Consider the following 18,151-nt stretch of genomic DNA (forward strand, 5'->3'; position numbering starts at 1 on the left):
TATTTCTTGGGGGCAGTGGCCTATCCCAAGGCCCAGTAGTCCTCCTACACCTCCACATGTCACCACTTCGGCGCTAACACCCACCGTCCATATTGAATACATGCTAGGGCTGTCTCATACAGGACTGATGTACTGGTATTAGCGGGGGTACTTTTACGACATGTCGGCAGGTCATCTGGTAGATCAGGAAAGTCTGCTTCTCAGGAAATTCAAATCCTTAAACTGTTCCCTGCCCCAGCCGGGATTCGATCCTGGGTCCATTAGGACTGCAGGTCGCCTCTCTACCGATATATATACATATATATGTATATACAGTATATATATATATATATATATATATATATATATATATATATATATATATATATATATATATATATATATATATATATATGAGGCCCCACATGGAAGAGTATCCCCATGAACCACCTTGTCGAAAATTGAGATAACGCTATCTCACAGTCCCTCAGATTATGTACTTTCATGTGGACTTGGTGGATGTGATGTATGACCCAAGACGTAAGGGTGAAAACCCATAGAAATAACATTGGGTTTACATCGCCACCCCCTATCAAGCGCAACCACTGTATTCATTAATAAGATTATTAATGTAAAACATCATTATTCCTAGTATTATTTGTGTTATTTGTTTGTTATTGCATTTAACAGATGTAAAGCGTCTAGTGTTCACATAAAAACACAGAACAACGAGGACCAGGTAAAAAAAAATGCTGCCTATTGATAATTTTCTTGAAAAATTTATAAAACTTACTTTTTATGACAATAACCAGGCAAATTCATAACCAACAACTCTACAGACATTCAACTTCATCTTACAACATAATGGAACTCACTAGCTATTGGCCTGCGGTACTAGTTTCTGCATAAAAGTAGCAGCACTGTCTGCTAATATGTCAATTATTTTTTCTTTTTTTTTTGAGTAAACACAATAGTACCTTTACTAAAAAGCTTTTGGATAAAGTAGACAATCAGCTTTAAAATGATGTAAACGCCATTATCCTAGGTATAATAGTTTTTGCAGTATCGTTCTTCAAAGTTGTAAAAACTTTAAATGCGATTTCTGCCACTTTTAAAAAATGGTGTATGGGTATACTCTTGCACGTGAGGCCTTATATATATATATATATACACAGTAAAAACCCTCCATTCCGACCACCAATAATCCGAATATCCCAATACTCCGATTTTTTTTTTTTTTTTAAATTTCAGGATCTATCTGACTTGGACTTGCCCTTGGACTTGGATGTACCTACCTGCAACTATTCATCAACATTTCTATGCTTTTCCAATTAATAAAACAATAACCCATATGATTTTAAGTGCTTATTTAATGATCATGTACATATTTCTACTGTTCTTAAAGGTCCCTCCAAACTGTCAAAAACAAACACACACACACACACACACACACACACACACACACACACACACACACACACACACACACTAGTCTGAAAGACCCTCGGTCCCCTGCAATTTGGATTACAGGACTTTTACTGTTTATATATTATTAATTTACTTATCTATTAATTCATTCTCGCATTGGCTATACCCAGATGTTCAGATGGCTACTCGGGAATGAGGTGTGAGATCTCTGAAGAAATGCATGCTGTCAACACCATGGAAACCACTTCCACCTCTGCCACCATTGTCATTGGAATCCTAGTTGCAGTAAGTTGTGTTATGCTCACTGAGGTATAATGTAAGCTGGTGTTTGGTTGCATGGATGTTTGATGCTTTACATATACGGTATCTCCCTTCATATGCTGTCCTTCTTGATCTGTATCACAGTGTTATTTAATTCCCAGGCACTGGTGGTGCTAATAGGTGTGGGAGTGGCGTGGGCATGGCGGCGGCAAAGGGGAAAAGGAATCAGCCATGTACGTCTGGAAGAGAATGGGGGCACTGTGGAGATGACCAACCCCATGTATCTGCACGCTTCAGATGACCAAGCAGATGACCCTAGTCTAGTCTTCGCCTTGCATGATTCCGTAAGATATCCAATGCACATCCCAAGTCTTTTACCATTTGGCACATCCCTTCTTGCCTTCCCTCTGTGCCTGCAATATCAGTCCATGCCGAAGCACCACTTCCTCCCATTTTTAAACTGACGAGTCACCTCCTCTTGTAAATTAATACAGGTATGTTCTCTTGTGTCAAGCATCTGCATACCAGTTCTTCCTCAATATTTTACTGCCCCAATATTTTCCTTCTCTCCTATTCTACTAGTTTATTCATGCAGTACTTGCTGTATTGTTCATCCATCCATCCATCATCCAATCCTACACTGCCCCATGAAGAGCGTAGGAGCCTGGGGCTAGGCAGTTGGTCCCGACATTTAAGATGAGAGTGACCAGCCTCACTCATCCCTGAGTGGCATTACATGAGCAATCAATCCCAACCACCCCTTGGATATAAACCTTCACCAGCTCAATCCGACTGGAGTGCAATAATTACCCACAAAACCACCAGGTGCCAAAATTTGGTTATATGGTTACCACCCAGAGTAGTAAATGGTTAATGAAGAAATACAGCCTGAAACTCTAATGCAAAATAATCCTCCATCTTTTATCATGCAGGAACTATCTATAATACTGTACACTAAACAGGATTCTTTTTCTCAGAAGTTAAGACATCCCTCTCCAGCAACTTAGTTCCTGTAAAACTATATACAGTACCAGTACAATGCCTACATCATGCTCCCTTATCTCTTAATGTCTTCAGTTAAAAGGAAAATCATATCAATACTGGTTAACAATGATGGCCAAACACTGGAAACAAAAATAAAAAACTGATGTGAACCCTCCCCTCATCATACCATCATTGTAAATGATGTAAATGGGGCTTCGACATACAACCCACACACCAGCCATCTCTCATCATACCATCCTTGTAAATGTTGTAAATGAGACTTCCACATACAACCCACATATCAGCTGTCTCTGACTTCTGTCTCTGAGGCTTGTCTACCCAGCCACGTTTGTCTTGTATTGTCGTGTGTCTCTGACTTCTGTTTATGAGGCTTGTCTGCCCAGCTGCATTTGTCATGTATTGTTGTGTCTGTTATGTTACTGAGCACCATGAAAATGCAGACTGTCGGGCAATTGCTCATTATCTAGTATGACAACAGCCACAGACGGATCTAGCACGACACAGAGAGAGGATATTCCACTCTAAGTGTGCACTGCCAAGTCATAATGAATCTTTCTTGACACAGTTTCAATTGAGTGATATTTTCTAAATGCTGACTGAATGGGGGGAATGATTTTGTTTCATTTTAATAGTGGAAGGAGTTGATCAACTATAGTCCTCTCTATGATCTTCAACAAGAGTGGCAACATAGATACTGTACAAGAGGTTCTCTTTCATGTCCTCTCTCTCTCATTCTGAAGGACTTTTGGAAATAAAGAAATTGTATCAAATACATCTAACACATGGAATGCCCATGGAAGTTTAATTACTACTGCACTAAACTGAGTGCCAGTCATTTTAACCCTTTTGTGGAATGTAATGCTGGCATTGCAGAAGGTACACTACCGTGGGTGTCATCATATTCATCCAAATTGTTCAAGAAAATTTTTCAATTAATTTACATCATATTCCAATGTCAGGGTGGCGCATAAGTGGCACAAAATTAAAAACTATAAGCAACATTCTACTCCTTCCCAGAGTCACAGGAGAGACATCAGAAGCTACTAGATCAGTTGTCATGCTCTACCAATGTATAATTTTTTTCTTTCCCCTTGTGAACTATTGTGCTGCATAAAAAATAAATAACTATCTAAAAAAATAAACCAGCACTGGAAACCTCATTAAGTTCTACTTCTGTTTTCCTAAGTAGTATTAAACATGAGCATCAACTTACACGACCAATAATAAAATTATATAAATCATATTTTTCTTTATTCACAGTGCAGAAAGACAGCCATAGGCTTGTCTTTTACAAATGTTTTTGCACTGATAACAGATAACAGACATGTGGAGAGTCAGTGATGTATGATGAAAAAAAAAAAAAGGGGGGGAGGGTTAAATCTTCCAAGAATGAAAGTACAATATTCATCAAGTGGTTTTTCCCTCTCATAATAATTGTCAGGTAGAAAATGAAGGTTTAGGCAATTGGCAAATGTTGTTAACCCAGGTCAAAATGATTTTCGTACTGACTGGAGTGATTAGGAAATAAGGAAGCCTAATCTAGATACAGTATGGATATACTGCATAGTCATCCATCATTCACGTGGGTATTAGGGAAGAGACACACCCATGAATAGTGAAAATCCCTAGATAATGAAAACCCATTTAAAAGAACAGCCATTTAACTATGTGACTCACTAAAAACCCTTTGTAGATCACCAAAAACATCGTTAGCTATTACAACCTAAGTGTTTAAAGTGTACTATTGGATGGTTTAACAACAGACTTTGGTAAATCACCCCAAAATACACCTTAAACTTGTGTATTTCATGATGGTTTACTCATATGTCAAAAACCAAAATCAACAAAATAAAAACAGTGAAAAACAAGGAGTGACTACAAAGCACTCCAGGCACTAATAACCCTACCATTTTGGCCTTGCAAAATCTTTCTCTCTCATCTGTACGTGTGGAGTTTTACAGTTATACCAAGCTAGATGACTATTCCACAGGTGCATTTTTAAAATTATCAGAGGAAGAATCTGGGATGAGGGGTAAAGGGGGCTACAAATAAACAATATAAGTGACTGAAAAACATTATAGTTTCACCCATATGTTTTTGCAGTAGATTTGTGCTTAGCTCTAATCCCCTACTCCCCTTGTTTATCCTGCCCTACCCTGGCCCCTAAATCACTGTTAGTGTTTATGCAGCAGTCTGAGAATTACTGGATAGTATTCTTCGGTGGAGTGGTCTTACATTACCAGGAAAACACACCCTTATACTGCATGTTCATCTTTATATTGGTTATGCTTGTGCAATTTTAACCCCATCAGGCTCTAGCATGCCTTCCCAGTACAGTATATTCTACAAGGACAAAAATTCCATGAGAGACTGGTACAGAGAATTCATGGCACTGAAGCCTACATTCAAAGCACATACAGTCAAGTCGCCTATTTAGCGTATCTGTAAGTCGTGGATTTGTAATCCGCGGTACTTTGTCCAACCAATCCCTATTTATTTTATTCCGAGGAAAAAAACTGAAAAATGCAGTTCCTAGGTTCCAAAGTGACTCATTTCCGAGGAGATTTATAATATCTGGGCACCCATGATGTATTCCGTGGCTGCTAGCCAATCACAGACAACCTAGACCCAGCAGCCAATCACAGCCTGGTCCTGGTGGCAAGTGTGCACATCACAGCCACCATATTGTATTTTGTTTACCTCCCGTCCCACCAACCACCAACTACAGGTGTTCCTTCCCTAACATGGGCATTTGCTTCCACACCGACCTCGCGTTAGGCAAATATCGCTTTAGATTGAACTCGTTGGTGGATCTCTTGAGTGTGTGGAAGAGTTTTGTTATTTAGGAGACATGTTGTGTGCTGGAGGTGGGGCTGGAGCTAGCTCTGTGGCTAGGGTGAGAAGTGGTTGGAAGAAATTCAGGGAGCTCTTGCCTCTCCTGACATTGAGAGGGCTCTCCCTACGTGCTAAGGTGTCTTTGTATGCAGCATGTGTTAGGAGTGTAATGCTGTATGGCAGTGAGACCTGGGCAGTGAAGAAGGAAAATATTCGCCAGCTCAGACGTACAGAAATGACAATGATCAGGTGGATGTGCAGTGCGTCCCTGCGTCCAAGGCCTGGAGGGGCTGGGTTTACAATGGAAGAGTTGAGAGGTAGGATGGGACTGGAGTGTATTGGTGTTGTGATGAGGAGAGGTAGATTGAGGTGGTTTGGACATGTGGAGAGGATGGGGGATGATAATTGGGTGAGGAAGGTGAGAAGTGTTAATATTGGGGATGGGGTTATGAGGGGTAGACCGAGAAAGACATGGGACGAGGTCATTAAGTGTGACCTTAGGGTTAAGGGACTGAACATGGAGGCTGCAATAGATCGTGCAGCGTGGAGAGCCGCCATTAGGTGACCAAGGCCGACACATACAAGCATGTTGGAGCCTTTAAAAACAAAACAAAACGAAACGACGAACTCTTGAAAACCCTTATTTCCTTCCGCACCTGCCCAAAGTCCACCTTTTCCCCCCTTGTGGTGCAAAAATTTTTTATACCCCCCAGTTTAAACCTTCTAAAGGCATTAATATGGTTATAAAAGATACATTAGGAAAATATAAGACTTTTTTATTTATTGTACTGTACCTTATGTGAGAAGAACAGACATATGTCACCAGAGATGAAGTAGAGGGGGAGAACACACACTAAAATCCACTGCATCACAGCCTGCCCAGTTCAAATTACCTCATTACGCTAACTGTGCCCGTGTTAGAATGTTTATTTCCTTCCGTAAAATCGCTGCCGCATTAGAGCAATATTGCGCTACAGCAAAGCGCGTTAGAGGAGGAACACCTGTATATGTGTTCCCCCGTGAGTTCTGAGCGCTACCTGGCCTTTTTTTTTTTGTCAAGGTTACTTCTCTCTGGGCTCTGTTATAGATGACCCCCAACCTGCCAAGGTGATGTTTGACCCAGCGGGGGTCCAAGAAAAAGGTTCCTCTCTAACCTACCAGCAGCATTTGGGCGTTATTCATTGAGTGGAGAAAAGAGAGAAGTTTGCACACTTGGCCAGGGAGTACGGCCTGAATGAGTCCACTTAATTATTGTTTATTTCCATTAAATACATGCACTGAATATTTCTATTTTAAGACTGTTTGTGTTTGCTGTTGGCTAGTTAGGTGTAGGTAGGGTGCTGTATGGGGGTTCCATGAGGGTTCAGACTAAATATCATTTTTTCCCATTGGTTCTTAACTTTGTAAACCACGAAATTCATAATCTGCGGGTAGGTACCAGCCTCTAATTGCCACGGATTAGGCGACTTGACTGTAATATTCAGAATCTGAACTTATTTACATCACTGACTTTGCTACATAGAGAAATAGGGAGGGAGGATGGGAGGGACTGTGATTATCACTCTTACATTGGAAACAACACAAATCTTTCTTGACAGAGCATGCCTAGTTGCGACAAAAAACAACAAATGCCTCAAGGGGTTCAAAATAATGGAAAAACTTTTACCTTCACTAGTACCTTCACTAGTTTAATAATCAGTAGTACAGCACTAACAAACTTAGCACTGTTATTTTAGGTATGACATTTTAATTTATTCTTACTGTTTTCTGATGATATTCAACAAATACAGTATTACATATACTACCAAACTTAGCATTGTTATTTTTAAGTATGGCATTTTAGTTTATTCTTGCTGTTTTCTGATGATATTCAACAAAGAAAGATCTCTTTTATTGAAGGAATAAATGAAAGATATAATAACCTATTATTTTTCAGAAATCTCTCCAAAGGGATATACTGCAGTATCTTTTTTATTTCTTAATATTTCAGAAGCCTTCATGAATGTATAGGGAATTAATCTGCTTTAATAATCAGCATCTTACAATGCTTACTTACTCATATACTGTGGTAAAAAAAAAATAATAATAAAAAATTAATAGGATTGTATGTTTTTTTGTAAAAAATAAAAAGTAAGTTAGATGCAGTGCACAATTATGCTGGGTTAAAGAGGAGGCAGTTTACTTACATACTGTACTGTATTCAACGAACTACAGTACTTGCAGCCAGGGAAGATGGCTAATGCAGATTTCCAACATTTTTCCTTTCTCATTTTGGTTATTATGGTTCCATGTACAAAGGAATCTCCTAAATCCTGGTCTTATGAGACTGCACACATGCCACGATTTGAGAATTCTGCGATTTAGAAATACCCAGTCTTATGGGGAAAATTACTTTTGGGTCTGTCATCTTGGAAAAGTTGCCTCTCTTATCCCCAAACCTACATCAAACTGGGCACCAGTGAACATTAACAACTTTTATGCTTGGCATGGGAAAGAAGTGCTGTGATTGGCTTATAGTATGAGCTATGCCTGAATATGTTTGGTTTAGTAAGAGTTATCCCTGACTAAGATTGGTTTATGCCCAGCTAGATGCGTGGACTTGAGGTAATGGTGGCACACATTACACGAGGCATCGGAAAAGTGTCATTTTTTATGGCTGCATCCGCAAATTTCGTGTAATTTCCTCAGTTTACTGATGTTGCAAACTTACATGATGCTGTCACATATTATGAATCCCCTATATAGAATCTCATGATTCAGGAGATTCCACTGTATTATGTATCTATATATTCATTTATTTCCCACTATGTGTGCCAGGAGAACTGTTGACTGTTGTCATTTGATATTTCTACATTTTGAAAGCAATTAATAGCCATACAATTTTTCTCTGTAGGTCTCCTCATATGGCGTATCCCACATGTATGGGTGTCGTAAGTTTCCATTTGGTCTTTGAAAAGTGTTTAAGGTTCATAGGGTTTCCTGCATGACCCTCAAATAGCCCTTTTGTTCCAGTCATTGTACAGTTGACTTACACTTTACAGTTTGTACTGAAACAAGGAAGTGGCAGCATCAAAAGTAACCATATAAATAAATTAGGTGTTCACCTATAGAATGGCTACACATGTCCCAATTTCCTGACTGTATCCCCATTTTTTTTTTTTTTTATAAATATCCCGTTTCATCCTTGTCAGTGCCTTCTTACATTTAATTAAATGCTACATAATCATGTATGCACAGCTCTCTGAGAGAGATGAAGTCAGTGAATGTACAGCAAGGTTGGATGGTGAGGAATTGGAAAATGTGAGTACGTTTAAGTATCTGGGTAGTGTGATGAGTAAGGATGGAGGTTTGGAGGGTGAAGTGCTTGAATGGGTGCAGCAGGGAAGAAAGGTTGCTGGTTCCGTGAAAGCAGTGATAAGAAGCAGGGAAGTGAGCATGGAAGTGGAAAGGTTACTACATGACAGTGTTGTGATACCAACTCTAACATATGGAAATGAAGCTTGGACGTTGCTGGAAGGACACAAGTCAAGAGTGGGAGCAGTGGAAATGAGTTATTTAGGAGGAGACTGTGGAGTCACATGGAGAGACAGGCTGACAAATGAGGATATCAAGGAGCGTTGTGGTGTGGATGTGGATGTGATAGGAAGCATTATGAGGAATACACTGAGGTGGTTTGGCCATGTGGAGAGGATGGAGGGTGAAAGACTGATGAAGAGAGTGTATGTGAGTGAGGTGGAGGGGGAAGAGGGAGGGGGAGGCCGAGGATGAGATGGAGGGATGGAGTGGAGAGGTATATGAGAGAGAGGGGTGTGAGTTGGGAGCGGGGCAGTGAAATGGCGGGGGACAGGGCGACGTGGAGGCGATTTGTTTGTGGCCATCCCGAACGGGATTGAGGCGTCTGGCAATAGATAGATAGATACAGATGATCGTATATCCATCAATCAAACTCCCTCTTATCAATCACTCCTCCCTCCTCTATTGTCCTTCCCTTTCAGCTCCTGCAACTTTCAGTTATTTTTCCAACACAATTTTTTTTTTCCCCATACCTTTAATATCCTTCTCACCTTCAAATTCCTTAAATTCAAATGACTGGTATGGCAATGGGTGTTGTTTACACCTGATATTCATGATGGCTATGTTCGAATCCAATCTCTTGCCTTCTTACAAAAAAATGTTGACGTTAATTTGATTTCGGTAAGAGAGACTACACAATACAGTATCCTTATAAAAAAATAAAAAAAAATACTGCTACACATTCTAGGATGAATGAAGGTGTTTGGCACAGCTCTCCAAATGCACCACCATTCACTGTGACAGCTGTTTGCATGCACGTGTGTGCATGCGTTATGAATTTGCATGTAAATATGCAAGTCAAAAGAGGTGACTAAGGAGAGAACATGTGAGTGGAACAAAACTATATTACAGGGAAACAAGTCTATTACTGCTAAGAGAGGCTAAAAAGAGTCTCACTCCCAGCCACCAACTTCACCACCTAACAGGAAGAACAATGTCATACAATTTGCATAATCAATAAATTAGTGTCAAGTGGGGTTGGTGGAGGATTAGTGCCCCTCCCTGTAAAACAATTAACTCTATGCCGTTGGCCACCCCGTTTGGGATACATGGCGTCTGGCAATGAATGAAAAATGAAAAATAAATTAGTCAGACCTGAGCTGTTTTTCCATGTTGAAACCTACATAAAAATAATTTATACACAAACATTTTTTAAAAGTCAGCCATTGCACCAGTGTTAGAGCAAAGTTACAGTGCAAGTCAGTATACATAAACACATGTAAAAGGTGAGTCAACTGTATTTTATCTTCCATTACCTTACAAAGCAGATATTTTCCATGATAAGCCATCTCATTTTCCCCTTTTTTGTAGTGTTATCCTTTATTTCTACCACTAGTCTCTGATCAGATCCCTTTATTAGTCATCTAAATGTTCCTCCCCTCATATTCCTTGACAGTCTTTTGGTGTTGTACTTTTTACTCTGTATCTTGTAAACAGTATTCCCTCCCTCTCTTCCTCTTCACCAGATGAATGGAATGATTAGTTATTCACTACAAGTAATCAGGCTCATCCTATAGCACTCCTACTCTTTGTACCTGGGATATTGGAACTTTAAAGCTCTTGATTTCCCTACAAAGTAATGACAATTAGTTCAGTGATAGAAATAGCTCAAATCATTATTCAGTCACTATTAACTATACCTTAACCTTTTTCCTATACAGGTGCATCCTTTGTGCTGGTAACAAATATTTACTGCATTGATCAGGGATGTCTTCATGTAGTGGAAAAGACACTTTTGTAAAGTTATCATTAATTTTAAGCATCCCACTTTCCACAGTGTATTCAAGGAAATATAGTGGACTTGTGGAAAAGCTTCTGGAGGCAAACCTCAAGGGGAAAATAATGTTATTTACGCACTCCTTCTACCATAAGTGCTGTTGAAGTGAGTGATTCATCGCCGTTCTGCTATACATCTGAAAAGAACAGTGCTTTCAGCTCACTACGTACAAGGTCTGTCCAAAAAGAAAAAAACTTTTTGAACAGCACATCAAGTAGCTAAGGTAGTGTGAACACGATGAGAGTGCAGCATAGCAGTGACTTTGCACTTAAGTCTAACATTAGCCACATCGTGCCATGTCACTTAGTCATCGAGGTACACATATTTGAGTGAAAGTGTGTTTAGTTCACTTGGTGATTTGTTGCAAGTTGAACAATGGAGGATCTTGAAGAGCAACATGTGTGTGAAATTCTGCATCCAACTAGGAAAAATTTTAAAGAGACTTTTCAAATGTTGCAACAGGCTTATGGGGAGGATTGTTTGAGCTGTATGCAATGTCACATGTGATTCCAGTGGTTCGAATTGGGAAGAACATCCGCCAAAGACAATCCTAAATCTGGATGGCCTTCCATGTCAAGCAGTGATGATCACACTGAGAAAGTGCATGCCGTGATCCATGAGAATTGTCGCCTGACTGTCCATGAAGCTTCCGAGGAAGTAGGCATCTGTAAAAGTTCGTGCTACACAATTTAACCAAAGAGCTGTAGGATGCATCACGTTACTGCAGAATTTGTGCCACGTATGCTGAATACTCTCAGTTAGTCAGTCAGGAACTTTTTGACTGTTCAAATGCTAATGAAAACACTCTGAAAAATGTCATAACAGGTGATGAAACGTGAGTGTATGGTTATGATGTCAAAAGAAAAGGACAGTCATCACAGTGGGTTGGAACATCACCGGAACCAAAAAATGTAAGTCAGACGTCTTTTTGGACTGGAAAGACATCATTCATTATAAGTTTGTTCAAAGTGGTCACACAGTCAATAAAGAGTTTACTTGGATGTCCTGAAGCTTTTGAGGGAGGCAGTGTAAAGGAAGAAGCCTGAGGCATGGACAAACAAAACCAGGATGCTGCACCATGACAATGCACCTCTTCAAGCATTGCTCCTTATCCGTGACTTTCTGGTGAAGCACAAGACGAACCCCAGATGCCTGACTCTCTGGATTTGTACCCTGTGGACTCCCTTACCCCCAACTTAAATCCACCCTGGATAGTTGCCAAAAAGAGATAGAAGAATACTTGTCGAGTGCACTAAACACACGTTCATTTGAGTGAACGTACCTCAATGACTAAGTGACGTGACAAAGACTACTGTACTATCTTACTAAAGATCAAAGTTGCCACTACACAGTGCTCCCATCATGATCTCGTGATCATGCTACACTGACTAGTTGATGCACTATTTAAAAAGTTTGGTTTCTTTTTGGACAGATCTGGTATGCAAAATGTCTTTTAAATCTTTGTACAGCTGACAGAAAGTGAGTTTCAAGCTAAGAAGTGTGGAATACTATATATTTACAAGCCCTTCCTAATGTAGCGCCCAAATAGATACTACTGTTTCCAAGACATTGCCTTGAATTTAGGTTACATATATTACTTGAAAGGTAGGTGGTAGATGGGGTGCATCCATCATCCTTCTTCTTCTTCTTTTTTTTTTTTTTTTTTCTTTTTTTTAAACCAAGGAAGAAGGAACCAAAGGATAGAAATCCACAAAGCTTGCTCCATCCAAGAAGGAGTAAAAACAAAATAACAGGGAGCCAACTTCGGGATTCATTCATTCCAAGAAGCCTGGATTCACTGCTTCACTGGAGGTTACAGACTGTAAGAAATACAGACAGAGGAAGACAGTTCCAGAGTTGACCTGTTGCATATGTGAAGGACTGGGAGTAATGGTTAACTTTTGCATTACAGACTTGGACAGAAAAGGGAACTTGATGTAATGCTGCCTATTTCTTCCTTCCTGTCTCAATCTTGTTTTGTGTCTGTTTTCGTTTTCCCCATCCTGTCACTGTTTATTACTTTTCCTTCCACTTCAGGTGGTTCTACACTAAGAGATAGGCCTCATGATTTTGTCTAACCCTGTAACCCAAGAAACCATTTACAATACATTACAGTACTAGGTGACAGGCATATAGCCAAATAACGGGGTGACATGGAGTCAACTATGGTGCCCCTGTTAACTGGGCAGGGAGATCCAAATGCAGTGTCAACTCAGGAACCAAACCTTCATGCTAAACCCTACACATCGTTGTGGTGAGGCTCCGTCAGCCGCATGGGAACTTGGTTCACTGCATGGGATGACCCTGCAGGGGTGAATGCTTGCCTGTGGTCAATGGGTCTACTCAATCAGGCAAAGCAACATCAACAACAACAAGAATTTAGAAGATAAAATCAACATCGATGAACCGACATTGGCATGGGTAGCTACATCTTGAGAACTTAGTCCTAGTAATTAGCTATGATTAGACAGCCCTACACGCTGAGTAGCATTCTGGCACCTACTTATCATCTGCTGTTTGCCTTCATCTTTTCTTTTAATACTATATGTTTATATAATTGTTTACTGGTGAGTGCAAAAATGTAATCATAATTCCACATTTTCATTTATCTTTTCAAGTTATAATACAGTATACCTGTTTATTACCGAGTGCAAAAATGTATTCATAATTCCATGTTTTCATTTATTTTTTCAAGTTAATGTTAAAATCAATTAATGTGGACACCAATGATGTACAGTTTGTTTTGATAAAATACAAGTACTGTGTGGTGGAGAGACTTTCCCAAGAAAAGAAATACCCTTGTACAGTATCCATCATAACTCCAAGATGGCTAGTATGGCAGTAAACATCTCCTGAAAAGTAAACTTTTGAACTTCTTTTGTGCTCTAAAGGGGTTACAGAAAATAGCTGGCTAGTGCACAACATGTTCTGATATGACTGAAGCCTAACTCTGTACCTGCATTACCAGTTGCGTGCTTCCCCCTCCAGTTCCTTAAGAAATCTGGCGGTTAGCTTCTAATTATATTACCAATCACAGTGGAGTTAACCACAGTCAAGAACATTAGGTGCAATCAGTGACTGACTACAGGAGTGAAACATTATCTTAAAGTATTTTGCATATGTAACAAGGGATCCATTTACATTTATATTTGTAATCTAATATCTGATTTTTGTCCATTCCAACAGCCGACGACATTCAAAAACCCAGTGTACGAGAGCCTCTATACAGAGGAAGCAACAAGGGCAGTAGTGGGATTAGGAGCTCAGGAAGAGAAGGCTGGTTTGCTACAATCAGACCCCCTGGGCGCCCTCGACACAAACTCCCCAACCACACCTGGGTCCAAGTCTTAACACCGGCCTTGCCCTCAGCTACATCCAGTTCATCTTCTTCCCTTCCTGCTCTCCCAAATGTTCCTACAACCCTTCATCAGAATATCCACCACCACCACTACAGCAATTATCACAGGCGTCAGCACTCCTCAGCCACATATGTGGATGTTTAGAAAGTGACAGAATATTGTCATGTATGGGAAAGAGGATTACATTACACTTTTATGTCAGGAAAGGAAAGAGTTTTCCTTCTGTGAAGACTAGAATGAATAAGACGTAATAATTACCATTCTGGGTGGGAAAAAATACTGGAATGCCACATAAGGACTGCAACTTCAGTGTTTAACACTGAGCCATATTAAGAGTTACAGTATGTATTGTAATATCAAACTGGTGTTTGTTTGAGCAGTGGAGACAAACTGAAGTTTTCTAGTGTGTGTGTGTGTGTGTGTGTGTGTGTGTGTGTGTGTGTGTGTGTGTGTGTGTGTGTGTGTGTGTGTGTGTGTGTGTGTGTGTGTGTGTGTGTGTGTGTGTGTGTGTGTGTGTGTGTGTGTGTGTGTGTGTGCACAAGCTGTTTTTATTGTCCTTGCTATCAGAATAAGCTACAAAATGCCATTACAAGATACAAAACCATTATGAAATAAGATATCTTTAAGCAAAACTGAGTTGCTTGAAGTAGTGACTGTCAAATCAGACAAACCAACAACCATCCACAACTCTTGTGATAAGCAACTCCTGCCAGTGATTAATATAGTGATAATCTGAGGTAGTGAATGTAGGTTTCAAACAAGTTTTATTGGAGGTTTTCCATATTTGTTTTAAAGGATGATCCTTAGGCCCTCTGGGGCCACCAAAGAACCAAAGGAGTAAATAAAAGGATTGGCTGTTACCATTTTAACCAATGCCACATAGTTATGGTAGTTTGGCATCAATATGTTTTGCCTATTTGTCATGTACATAAATTGTCAAAAAGGAATTCATTCAATTGCTTTACTCAACTGTGGACTATGGTGTGCATCTATGAATTTTAGTTCAACATGTGTTTTAAATGATGACTAAGTCAGTTAATTTAAGTATGAACTTCCTTGATAGGTACTGAGGGTGATGCCTAGTCCATGAATTTATGAAAATTTAATATTTTTAAGAATTATTTAGTGTTATGCAGTACTTTATTTCTTTTCTAGAGTACAGGTATTTCTGGCTTCCAGTTACTGAATAATAAAAGTCAGACATACTACATGATCTTGTGCACTGAAATGAGTTTCAAATATTCTTCAGTGCATGATAATGATATATAATAGTAAAGTAAATTTTACTCCAGAATTAAAGGAAACAACCACAGCTTGTTATACAGTAAGTGCACTGAATGATAACTGAGGCTGCAAATAATTTGTGTGAACAGCACTGCCCAAACCCCCACATAAGTCACTGCCTTGTAGGATTTTTGAGTAGTCTATGATTCTAGAACTGCCCAGTCTTCGTTACTTATCATTATTATATAAATGTTTATGTAGCTGCCAAAACACTTCAGTTAGATAATGATGAGTTCGGTGCCTGAAGCTACTACTCGCATCTCGAACCAGTTCAGGGCTACTAGTAAAATGATCTGCCCAGTAAAGAATAGAAACGCTAATGAAAAACATCAGCTACGCATGTACATAATCCCATGAACTTCCTCCATGTCAGTTGTAGTTGACCTAAAAGACAGCTAATGTGTGAGCCAGCTGCTACTCAGCTGTTAATAAATGATTCCAATCTCCATCCTTCATCCAATCCTATGTAGCCCCATAAGAAGCATAAGAACCTGGGGCTAGACAAGTTGGTCCTGACATTTACATAAAGGTATGAGCTGTGAAGGAAGGAGGGGAGCACTGTACCATTTAGGCAAGCAAACTGAGGGTTTTATCCTATAACCCGCAAATTTACTGGTCTTGGCAGGGTGCACTGCCTGCAGTTATGAATCCCATCTGCTGGAGGAAGTTCATGCAAAAATGCCTAAACAAGAGAAGTGGCATTTCCCTTCCCAAACAGAACTTCAGCTTCCCCCTTTCTCTTTAGTAATTATTCTGAGATGCTAACAAAATGATGAGGATGATAAGATAACTGTGAAGAGGGATAAGTGGAGACACCTCCTAAAAGAGAGATAAACCTATGAAGTAAGGAACCATCAGTTTAAATGATAATCCCTTTATTGGTGGACTCTCAAGAAAAAGGGTATAAAAAAACCTTGGCTGAGGTCATGGTGAGACCTCAGGGACAAAAGACCGAAAAGAGGCTGCCAGAGATCAAGCCACATGAAAAGTCGCCATTCAGTGACCAAGGCCAATTCATACAAGCATGCTGGAGCCTTTATAAACATAAGAAAATGAATGGAAAATTTGTATTCACGATTTTCAGAAATCACAGATAACCATACACAGATGAGTAAATGGTTACAAAGTAGCAGCTGTACTACAATAAAGACTCAGAAATGTAAAAAACTGAAGCCTTAAAAAAGATAATAACAAAAATAAATAAATAAATAAAATAAATAAAATGGAAGGACCTCACCACATGTAGAGGTTAAAACCTTAGACTGTGATTAAAATCTTAAAATGGGGTTGAGGAATGCCCACAGACTTTGTTGAACTATCCCATCAGTAGGAAAATGATTAAGGAAGTAGTCTATGGTAAACTGATGATGCAAATTTTCTGACATCACAAACCTGACCTGTGGGGTAGAAGTGAGGTCAGCCAACTCAGTAACTGAACATAAGAATGCGATAATTTTGGCAAAGAACCTGACTTCTGTAAGTCTGACCTCCATAAAGCACTGGAATTTACAGAACTTAAATAATTAACAAAATTATAGAACCTGATCATAATGCGACCATTAGACATTGCAGTATGAACTTCCCAAGGCTTATGTGAATGACTGAGTCACTTTTTCCTATTACTGTAATACTGGAGGGGGTGAGCAGAAAACTGATCTACCCCAATGCTTTTCTGGCAAGTGTTAAAATGCCCTGTGGACTGAGTGTATGTGCTCTGTCCTACTGATGTAGATGGTTTACAACTCTGTGGTATGCAGCTGGCAGTGGAAATGCCCAGGGAGGAGTCTCACTTGCTTTTAATCATGCTGCATAGGTTCCATTGAGAGGTACAGGGTTGAGCACTGGAGACATATTACTTTGGCTGAAAGGACCATTACAATTAGACTTTCTGTACCTCCATACCTTCCTCCTGGAGGACAAAAATTTAGAGGTACTGCCAGAGGAATGAAGGGAAGAGTAAAATAGTGGTCTTAAAATGATGTCACTGAATGCCCATTGAGACTGAATAGTGAGGGAATGGAAAATGTGAGTGATAAGTACTTGAGTAATGTGATGACTAAGGATGGAAGTTTTAAAGATGAAGTGTTTGAAAGGGCTCAACAGGGAAGAAAGGTTGCTGGTTCAATGAAAACAGTGATACAAAACAGGGAAATGAGCGCAGACATAAAAAGATTGTGGCATGATAGCACTGTGATCCCCACTCTAACGTGTGGAAGCAAAGCTTAGACCTTGTTGGATGGACAGAAGTCAGGAGTGACAGCAGTGGAAATGAGTTATTTCAGAGGGGCACTGGCGGTATTTGTATCCCCATTGCTAAGCCGGTGTATCGCATCTAGGGGTATCATATATTGGGGTATTACTGTTTCTGTTATGCAATTGCACTGTTATTTGGCAATGGTAACAGTGTTTCAATGGCTTTTCACAGATGAAATGGAATGAAAAGGAGGGTATCACAAACAATGTAAGCACTTGTTAGCCATACTGGTTCAAACAGCTGACTGTCGACTTGTGCAGAAGGCACCACATATGCACGGGAGACATGATTTCCAACTGCAGTAACAAGTTCCAGTATTTCACACAAAATGGTTATCACTCCATTTAATCATGCACACAGAATTGTTTGTTATGCACCTGCACTGTTATCTGACAA

At 39.7% G+C, this 18,151-nt stretch overlaps 1 protein-coding gene across 1 annotated transcript in view; it reads left to right on the plus strand.

The window, feature by feature from the left end:
- The window catches only part of LRP1 (LDL receptor protein 1), a 335,280-nt gene extending 320,951 nt beyond the window's left edge, over positions 1-14,329 (plus strand). The window contains exons 79-81 of the mRNA XM_080272895.1: positions 1,578-1,692; positions 1,830-2,012; positions 14,045-14,329. Coding sequence (XP_080129021.1) covers positions 1,578-1,692; positions 1,830-2,012; positions 14,045-14,209 — 463 coding nt within the window. The 3' untranslated portion in view covers positions 14,210-14,329. The remainder of the gene's footprint in view (positions 1-1,577; positions 1,693-1,829; positions 2,013-14,044) is intronic.
- The last annotated feature ends 3,822 nt before the right edge of the window (positions 14,330-18,151 follow it).

This window comes from Coenobita brevimanus, chromosome 6 (genome assembly GCF_032717465.1).
Source record: "Coenobita brevimanus isolate Jiangsu-jjx chromosome 6, ASM3271746v2, whole genome shotgun sequence".
Classification (NCBI taxonomy): domain Eukaryota; kingdom Metazoa; phylum Arthropoda; class Malacostraca; order Decapoda; family Coenobitidae; genus Coenobita; species Coenobita brevimanus.